The sequence below is a fragment of the Squalius cephalus genome (assembly GCF_949319135.1).
Source record: "Squalius cephalus genome assembly, chromosome: 7".
Lineage (NCBI taxonomy): Eukaryota > Metazoa > Chordata > Actinopteri > Cypriniformes > Leuciscidae > Squalius > Squalius cephalus.
Window position 1 is genome coordinate 8,072,524 of NC_137128.1, and position 9,851 is coordinate 8,082,374.

The following is a 9,851-nucleotide window of genomic DNA, read 5'->3' on the forward strand; positions in this document are numbered from 1 at the left end:
GTGTTTTCTGGGCCCTGGAGGTGTTCTGACATGCGCTGACATTTGTGCTTATTTCTGTTACTTGTGACATTTTCATGGCTAAAGTCTGATTACACTGTATTTAGCACAAACTCTGCTACAATAATATGTCAGCAGCATGTATGAAAAAGTTTGCAGTTTTGAGATAACGACATTTATGCATGGTTTGTGGAAAAAAAATAAAAATTTCACAAGACTTTTGAAAATTGTATCATGTAGCCTAGAATATTTGCTTCAAAACTATGTGAAAAGTTTTGAAGCAAATATTCTAGGCTACATGATACAATTTTCAAAAGTCTTGTGAAGATTTTTTTTTTTTTTTTTTTCAAAACTATGTGAAAAGATGCAAAAAAAAAACGAGGACCGTGACGTCGCCCGGTATGGCGCAGCCGGGGCCCCACCCTGGAGCCAGGCCCGGGGTTGGGGCTCGTATGCGAGCGCCTGGTGGTCGGGCCTCCCCCCATGGGGTCCGGCCGGGCTCAGCCCGAAGGAGCGACGTGGGGCCACCCTCCCGTGGACCCACCACCTGCAGGAGGGACCGTAAGGGGCCGGTGCTAAGTGGATCGGGCGGCAGTCGAAGGCGGGGGCCTAGACTAACCCTGGACGCGGAATCTAGCTCTAGGGACATGGAACGTCACCTCTCTGGCGGGGAAGGAGCCTGAGGTTGTGCGTGAGGTTCAGAGATTTCGACTAGAGATAGTTGGGATCACCTCTACGCACGGCTTGGGCTCTGGAACCACACTCCTCGAGAGAGGATGGACTCTTCACCACTCTGGAGTTGCCCATGGTGAGAGGCGGCGGGCTGGTGTGGGTTTGCTTATAGCCCCCCAGCTCAGCCGCCATGTGTTGGAGTTCACCCCGGTGAACGAGAGGGTCGCTTCCCTGCGCCTTCGGGTCGGGGATAGGTCTCTCACTGTCGTTTGTGCCTACGGGCCGAACGGCAGTGCAGAGTACCCGGCCTTCTTGGAGTCTCTGGGAGGGGTGCTGGAAAGTGCTCCGACTGGGGACTCCGTCGTTCTACTGGGGGACTTCAACGCCCACGTGGGCAGCGACAGTGACACCTGGAGGGGCGTGATTGGGAGGAACGGCCCCCCTGATCTGAACCCGAGTGGTGTTCTGTTATTGGACTTCTGTGCTAGTTACAGCTTGTCCATAACGAACACCATGTTCAAGCATAAGGGTGTCCCATCAGTGCACATGGCACCAGGACACCCTAGGCCGGAGGTCGATGATCGACTTTGTGGTCGTTTCATCCGACCTCCGGCCGTATGTCTTGGACACTCGGGTGAAGAGAGGGGCGGAGCTGTCAACTGATCACCACCTGGTGGTGAGTTGGATCCGATGGCAGGGGAGGAAGCTGGACAGACTCGGCAGACCCAAACGTACTGTGAGGGTCTGTTGGGAACGTTTGGCCGAATCTCCTGTCAGAGAGATCTTCAACTCCCACCTCCGGCAGAGCTTCGACCAGATCCCGAGGGAGTCTGGAGATATTGAGTCCGAGTGGACCATGTTCTCCACCTCCATTGTCAACGCGGCCACTCGGAGCTGTGGCCGTAAGGTCTCCGGTGCCTGTTGAGGCGGCAATCCCCGAACCCGGTGGTGGACACCGGAAGTAAGGGATGCCGTCAAGCTGAAGAAGGAGTCCTATCGGGCCTGGCTGGCTTGTGGGACTCCTGAGGCAGCTGATGGGTACCGACGGGCCAAGCGGACTGCAGCCCGGGTGGTTGTGGAGGCAAAAACTCGGGCCTGGGAGGACTTCGGTGAGGCCATGGAGAAGGACTATCGGTCGCCCTCGAAGAGATTCTGGCAAACCGTCCGGCGCCTCAGGAGGGGGAAGCAGTGCCCTACCAACGCTGTTTACAGTGGAGGTGGGCAGCTGTTGACCTCGACTGGGGATATCACCGGACGGTGGAAGGAATACTTCGAGGATCTCCTCAATCCCACCGTCACGTCTTCCATTGAGGAAGCAGAGGCTGAGGGCTCGGAGGCGGACTCGTCCATCACCCAAGCTGAAGTCACCGAGGTAGTCAAGAAACTCCTCGGTGGCAAGGCACCGGGGGTGGATGAGATCCGCCCTGAGTACCTCAAGTCTCTGGATGTTGTGGGGCTGTCTTGGCTGACACGCCTCTGCAGCATCGCGTGGCGGTCGGGGACAGTGCCTTTGGACACTTCTCAGCCTCCCTGGGAAAGTCTATGCCAGGGTACTGGAGAGGAGAATCCGGCCGATAGTAGAACCTCGGATTCAGGAGGAACAGTGTGGTTTTCGTCCCGGTCGTGGAACACTGGACCAGCTCTATACCCTCTACAGGGTGCTGGAGGGCTCATGGGAGTTTGCCCAACCAATCCACATGTGCTTTGTGGATTTGGAGAAGGCATTCGACTGTGTCCCTCGCGGCATCTTGTGGAGGGTGCTCTGGGAGTATGGGGTTCGGGGCCCTTTGCTAAGGGCTATCCAGTCCCTGTACGACCGGAGCAGGAGTTCGGTTCGCATTGCCGGCAGTAAGTCAGACTTGTTCCCGGTGCATGTTGGACTCCGGCAGGGCTGCCCTTTGTCGCCGGTTCTGTTCATAATTTTTATGGACAGAATTTCTAGGCGCAGCCAGGGGCCGGAGGGGGTCAGGTTTGGGGACCACACGATTTCATCTCTGCTCTTTGCGGATGATGTTGTCGTGCTGGCCTCATCAAACCAGGACCTCCAGCATGCACTGGGACGGTTTGCAGCCGAGTGTGAAGCGGCTGGGATGAGAATCAGCACCTCCAAATCCGAGGCCATGGTTCTCAGTCGGAAAAGGGTGGTTTGCCCGCTTCAGGTTGGTGGAGAGCTCCTGCCTCAAGTGGAGGAGTTCAAGTATCTTGGGGTCTTGTTCACGAGTGAGGGAAGGATGGAACGGGAGATTGACAGGCGGATCGGTGCAGCTTCTGCAGTAATGCGGTCCCTGTACCGGTCTGTCGTGGTAAAGAAGGAGCTGAGCCGCAAGGCGAAGCTCTCGATTTACCGGTCAATCTACGTTCCTACTCTCACCTATGGTCATGAGCTGTGGGTCATGACCGAAAGGACAAGATCCCAGATACAAGCGGCCGAAATGAGCTTTCTCCGCAGAGTGGCTGGGCGATCCCTTAGAGATAGGGTGAGAAGCTCGGTCACTCGGGAGGAGCTCAGAGTAGAGCCGCTGCTCCTCCACATCGAGAGGGGTCAGTTGAGGTGGCTCGGGCATCTTTTCCGGATGCCTCCTGGACGCCTTCCCGGGAAGGTGTTCCGGGCATGTCCCACCGGGAGGAGACCCCGGGGAAGACCTAGGACACGCTGGAGAGACTATGTCTCCCGGCTGGCCTGGGAATGCCTCGGTGTCCCCCCGGAAGAGCTGGAGGAAGTGTCTAGGGAGAGGGAAGTCTGGGCATCCCTGCTTAGACTGCTGCCCCCGCGACCCGGTCCCGGATAAGCGGTAGAAGATGGATGGATGGATATGTGAAAATCATCCTGCCTACTCATTCAGATAAAACAATATATTGATTTAAAATTTGTAAGACATATTTTGTGAAGAAAGCTTTATGAATCATCATGAATATTGATGTGTTTCTCACCTGAGAAAGACAAAGACCCTCCCATAATGGCCCTATCAGGTGCTATCAGGCCCTATCATTATGAGGAACCTTGCACAAAGAATGGGGAGAGATTTTAAAAAAAGAATGGCTTTTTGATTGTTTGGATTTATTTACAACACAACATAATCCAAAGATACACAACAAATGACAAAAAATGACAAAAAAATCACATTATTGAATACACTGATCTAAAGAAAGAGCCTAGAAAAGTCACACACCTTTGTGCCATTCCTGAAACATAGTACATACCTGTAATTTCCAAGGTGTTTGATTTTTCACTTTACCATGTTCATGTACAGAGACTCATGTGAATGTTTTGAAACACAAACATTGGGTTGATCCGTGGATAGAGCAGAGAAACTCCCCTCGCTAACAAGGGTTTTAAGCACTATGCTGAGTCATGTTCTCCGGGATACCCCGTCTCTGAGGTCCGGGCAGAGTGGTTCACTGTCAGCTTCACAGTTGCTCGGGTTGCTCTGTCTTTAGGACAGACAGGAAGTTGGCCAGACTGAAGTGTCCAATGTAAGTGACATTGGTAGACATTGGTACTTCCTAGTGGCATTTTGGGTGAGTATGTTCCCCTGAATAGTGATTGGCTGGGGCTTCTTCAAGTTCCCTAGCCACATTCACAAGAAGGGTCCCCTTCTAAATTTGAAGCTGTGGTCCTAGGCCCTCGAGCAGGCCCAGGTAGGCCTTTCATTAAACAGTGTTTATGGAGGTTCTCCTGTGGAACATATAGCTTGGGCTATGACTGTAAGGAATACTGTCACTGACAGCCCAGTGTGACCAGAGTGTGAGTGGTTCTGGCATCTGGTTCTGAATTTTGCTGGTTCTGACAGTTGTCACTGCAAACTGGCAGGCACTCCCCTTAGCATGGTGGTGTTGGTATATCGTTCCCCAAAGCGTCAATCGACGCAGTGCGAGTTCCTTTTCGAAAGGCAACGTCTAGGTTACGACTGTAACGTCTGTTCTATGTGAACAGGGAACGAGACACTGCGTCTTTTCGCCATGCCTCGGGGCCTGCCAACCAAACAGTCCCTTCAGACGATAAGGTGAATGTCATGTTTGCCCCTTTTATACTTCCGGGTCGCATGGAGATGATGTCATGGGCTGTCGCCGGTCAATAGGATTGCTGTGATTCGAAAGTGATTTCAGACACCTGTCACGACTTAGGTGTTCCCCAAAGCGTCAATCAACGCAGTGTCTCATTCCCTGTTGTCAGGGAACAGAGGTTACAGCCGTAACCTAGACGAACCCAGCGGTCTGGGTAAAAAAATAACTCCACAAATTTTAGAGTGAGAGGAGACAGAAAGCAGTTATCTTATATCAAAGCAAACACGAATGGTGTCGTCTGTTTAATAGACAGTTCTTTGCTCCTTTTGCTTTCTCTTCAATGTTTTATGATGCTGTTAATATACTTGCCGTTAAATAAAATGACTTGATTTAGACTATTTAATGTCCATTCAATTCCTTAATTACAATATATAATTAATTTATTTATATAGCCTAAATAAAATATATAAATAACATTTGCTTGATATGGAAATAACCCATAATGAGCTAAAATTAGCCCAGTGTTTACTCAGTGTGAGCAGAATTTAGGTTAAATTGTAAAACCCAACCCTGCTGGGTTAAAATGTTTAAGCCAGCATTTGTTATGTCCGATATTTACCCAGCTATAGTGCTGGGTTGCCAAATGGGTTGTTTTTAACCTAGCCATTTTTGGTGTAGGATCTGAAGAATGGGTTTCCCAAACGATTAACCAAAGAAAATTATTTCTTATTGCAGTATAATTGATTTATCTCAAACGATATCCTCAATGTTAGAAATTTGCATGAGCATGTGTGTGAGACAACATTTGAGATATGTTAACAAAGAGCAGCATGGATTATTAGAAACAGGAAATGTTTTCATAATTATCTAAATGCTTCTGGAGTAGTAATTAGAGGGAGACAAAGCGCGTTTCCACAGAAACTGAACAAGCCTCAACTTGTTTAAGTGTCCGACTCCCTTTTCTTAGTAACTGTCATAGTGCCTTGGGGACGTCAACAAAGGGTCCTAAACCCACCCCTTTCTGAACAGACATAAAAGAAACTGAATCATTATTTCTGTATAGTCATTCAATTCCTGACACAGGATGAATCTGCAGGTCTCCGTCGTTCTTCTTTTCATGTTTCTCACTGGAGGTACAAAAAACAGCAAGTATTGAAATGTATTATTTGCTAATCATACTGTAGAGCGCTAACTCAATGTCTCTCTCTGTCTGTAAGGTTATTCTCTCAAGTGTTATTCCTGCACACCTGATTTGACGGGTTCCTGTGCAGCAAAAGAGGAGACATGTGCAGCTGGATTTTCTAAATGTTCAAGCACTACAGTGGAACAATCCATCGGTAAGTCCAGTATAATGTGGAAATCTGCTGTATAAGTAATATCGCTGGAGAGAAAGTATACTTGTTAACTGCTAATCTTGGAATTGTTTTATTATCTTATTATATGGACATTTATGTCTTTTTTACAGGTTTCACTAAGGTGTCCATCACAACTAAAGGGTGCGCAACTGAATGTGTACCAGGGACTGCAACGCTACCAACTGGAGGGACAGCGACTGTGAGCTGCTGTGAAACTGATCTTTGCAATGCAGCAGGTATTGGCCTTTGTTTGATCATGCGCTAGCAGTTTGATTTCATCCACAGTAACTTAAAATCAGGAAATTATACAAACAATAATTCAATATGAACAAGTGATTGTTAATAAGCAGCAAAATATCAAAAGTAGTCAAAAATAGTGTAAAGCTATAGCAGCATGAAAAGGAGAAGCTTATGAATTAGTCTTGTACTTTCAGTTTTCATAACTATTATTATCAATATTATTGTAAGTATTAGTAGTGGAGTGTTACAGTAATTAGGATTACAGACAAATACAGACAGGGGGCTTAAAATCCAGACTGTCCGGCCAAAATCCAGACGTATGGCCACCCTAGTGTTAATAATACTAATTTCCTTCCTGTCTCGATTAGATGGAGTGTATAAGGGAAGCTTCCTCTTGCTCGTGTCTCCTCTGCTCTTCTACATCCTGTTTCACTGAGTCCAGCTGAACTTCAGATTCTACAGCAAAGACCATCAAACAAACTCAATATGATACACAATCTGAATAAAGCTTGTTTGTTGCTCTGCTGTTAAGGAACTGAAAATATGTACTTTTTTAACATTAAAAAATTACTGCATTAATACTACCACATGACTTTTATTTGCATAAAGGAAAAGTTATTATAGAATGTGATTGTAGCGTTGCGGTGCGAGTGTAAGAGGATTGAGAAAGGTTTACCACACTTTTAACAGAAATGGCAATATATGATCGACTACGCCACCCCGGAAAACCAGGGAAATAGCCTTAAGGGCACACAGGTTCGTTTTGAGTGGGTGGGTGAGAGGACACGAGTCATATAAATAGAAACAAACTCAATTTATAGAAACTCAACCAGGAGCAGAGGTATCTGGAGGTCCGGGCCAGCTGCCAAATTGGAAAACAAACCCGCCCAAATAATCCACTACAAATACCCACACACACGTGAAGGGTTAAATGCCAGAAGACACGCAACACTAGGTGTGAACACCACACAAATGGCAGCGTCGCCTTCACCCTCCAGAAACCCCCAGCTCCTGCAACAAAGACAAAATTAAGAAACACACAAAACATGAATACAATCCAAACAAATAAAACAAGTCAAATAATTCAAAGATCTAAACCACTTGACATAATTAGTAGTGATGTTACGTCTGACACCGACGCTCCGAAGCTTGCTTCAAACTCGAATGGTCCTTGCAATGAACCACTGCTTCGGAGCTTGTATTATTACGTCACTAGTCACGTGAAAATGACTTCTGAAGCAAACACACTGGTTCACTCCTGTAGTGAACCACCTGACTGCTTTGACAGCCCAATCCAGTGTTGACAGGTTTGAAACCTGGCGGCTGTATTTCTTATAAAAGTGAAGGTAAAAAAAACTATAGAAACCATTACAGAAATTCTATTGGATTTAATGGTTTTCATGGGAATTTTATTGGTTGTAATGGGAATTATAGTGGTCTTTGTGGGTCTACTGATATGTGTTGGGTTGTATTGGTGGGGGCATTAAATCCTAATGGAATATGTCCCAAACACACTACAAAAAAGAATTATGTAGTGGTTTAAATGGTAAAAGCCAATGGTTCCTATTTTAATATAAACCATTAGAATTTCTGTGATGGTTTCCAATTTTTTTTAAGCTGGTCTGATCTTCTGTCCTTGTCTAAAGAAATAATTACACATACACATCATGCTTAATGTTTTATTATCAAGGTGAACACATGAAATTCATCAGTATCTGTAAAATTCACCTACATAAATGAGTTTCACAGCACTAACACTGTTTCAGCTTTGATCGCCTCGGTAAACACGTAATAAACGGGGCGTTACTTGCATTTTATGGTTGTCAGCTTTGTTGCATTACATTTACTTCACCAGGAGATGGTGCTGCAATTTCTATCTGAATGAAGCTTCGAGTAATGAACCATTTTCGACACAATTGTATCAGAAAGCAATAATGCTTCGAAACGCTTCATTTGGCCATCACTAATAATTAGGACTCAGTACCACATAAAACAAGTTGACATTGAAATAAACCAAATAATCAAACCTACATTCATACATACAAGATGCTTCAAACCAATGGAATTCAATAGACGGCGGCCAGAGGAGACAACCAGCCAGCTCGCACAGTCAGAGGAATACACAATACTCAATAGCAACGTGCGACAGAGTCACAGCAGTTAATAGTTGCTATTGTGATGAACGTCGAGGCAAAACAGCGACGCAGTCGCAATTATATGCGATCACAGTTCAGCATTGATACTCGATTCTCACAAATAGCCCAAGAGACCCTCAGTTATGCAGGGGGGCTGCAGGATGATCCCGGCACACAAACCGCTTTGCAGTCGCGCACCATATTGCAGTACAGCAGCTCAGTCAGGAACAAATGCTATCAATGACATGCCGTGAGGCGTGGGCAGCCAGCACACAGCAGACGAAGAAGCCAGCTTACAGTCTAAGCCTGCGGCAACCACGGATGACATCACAAGGGCGATACCAAGACGCATGCCATGTGGCAACCACACATCCCTTATATCAAATAAGAAAGGGGCGGGGGCTTAACTAGGCACAGGTGAATGAGATCCTCATTAGTGGATTCAGTCACCCTGCTACATAATAAAGAATTAAACAAAAACTTTGCCTTTTTTAAAAGTGTGATGAATGTCTGTAATAAATTATTTACTTCTATCTCAGTGAGTGACCGGAGATTTGTTTAACTTTTGGTTCAATTAGTAAGCGTCATGGGTGGTGGTCTATAAGTAGAGCACGAAGACAAAGACTGCAAGCCCTGTGTTCGGAATCGCCCCCTATACCCTTAAACAGGGCACTATTTGAGGGGACAGTAGGGTTGTCAACTTCAGAAAAGGAAAATGCAGGACAGTCGTGGTTCTTTATAGGAAAATGAGGGACACTCAAAATATTTGTACTGTATCACACAGTGTACGTCATTTCAGTGTCTGCAGTTAAGTATGTGTTTAAAAGGTTATCAGACATAAACACATTTGTTTTGCTTAACTTATTTATGTACAATTTAATTCTAAAAATAATTTTATTGTCATACATGCATTACACTAATCAAAAGTGACATTAAAGACATGTATAATGTTACAAAAGCTTTCTATTTCAAATAAATGTTCTCTTATGAATTTATATTCATCAAAGAATCCTGGGGAAAAAAACTGTTTTAAACATTAATAATAATCAGAAATGTTTTTTGAGCATATTATTCCCAAGGTAGATTACATGTTTTCTTGCGTGGCTGGATGTTGGACTCATGAACAATAATCACATTGTTTGCATTCGCCAAAAATGATTTGCCGAAATCAAAATGTGGACAGTGAAAGGGAATTACCGTTAGCGCAAGACGAGTCCGGCTTGAAGCGGAAGCGACCAGATGGCAGAGGATTATGTTCGCAAATCTGTGATTGGATGATGACAGGTGTTGGTGATCATTCTCAAGTGTCGTGATTAGCACTGCTGCTGTTGCTGTTGTATCAGTCAGTGGTTAGATCAGCGTAGTAGGCTAGTCAAAAAACGGGACACGGGAGGTCACGCACGGGACGTCCCGGCTAATACGGGACAGTTGTCAACCCTACGGGACA

At 45.9% G+C, this 9,851-nt stretch overlaps 2 protein-coding genes across 2 annotated transcripts; both read left to right on the forward strand.

Annotated features, from left to right (window-relative positions):
* The first annotated feature begins 381 nt into the window (after positions 1–381).
* Positions 382–1,790, forward strand: LOC307162090 (craniofacial development protein 2-like). The gene is made up of 2 exons (XM_079877162.1): positions 382–531; positions 719–1,790. The coding sequence occupies exons 1-2, from the start codon at positions 399–401 to the stop codon at positions 1,330–1,332; spliced, it is 747 nt and encodes a 248-aa protein (XP_079733288.1). The 5' UTR covers positions 382–398; the 3' UTR covers positions 1,333–1,790.
* Positions 1,791–5,719: 3,929 nt separating this feature from the next.
* On the forward strand, positions 5,720–6,848 carry LOC307161681 (uncharacterized protein). The gene is made up of 4 exons (XM_079876561.1): positions 5,720–5,807; positions 5,892–6,011; positions 6,140–6,265; positions 6,638–6,848. Exons 1-4 carry the CDS (start codon positions 5,759–5,761, stop codon positions 6,703–6,705), a joined length of 363 nt encoding a protein of 120 aa, XP_079732687.1. The 5' UTR covers positions 5,720–5,758; the 3' UTR covers positions 6,706–6,848.
* The last annotated feature ends 3,003 nt before the right edge of the window (positions 6,849–9,851 follow it).

What these genes read in the sequence shown, in the direction of transcription:
- LOC307162090 (XM_079877162.1), top strand. Translation starts at nt 399, where the DNA reads ATGGCGCAGCCGGGGCCCCACCCTGGAGCCAGGCCCGGGGTTGGGGCT. An exon ending in CGACGTGGGGCCACCCTCCC is followed by an intron (nt 532 to 718) that starts GTGGACCCACCA and finishes GACTAGAGATAG; the next exon opens with TTGGGATCACCTCTACGCAC.
- LOC307161681 (XM_079876561.1), top strand. Translation starts at nt 5,759, where the DNA reads ATGAATCTGCAGGTCTCCGTCGTTCTTCTTTTCATGTTTCTCACTGGA. An exon ending in TTTCATGTTTCTCACTGGAG is followed by an intron (nt 5,808 to 5,891) that starts GTACAAAAAACA and finishes TCTGTCTGTAAG; the next exon opens with GTTATTCTCTCAAGTGTTAT. An exon ending in TACAGTGGAACAATCCATCG is followed by an intron (nt 6,012 to 6,139) that starts GTAAGTCCAGTA and finishes TCTTTTTTACAG; the next exon opens with GTTTCACTAAGGTGTCCATC.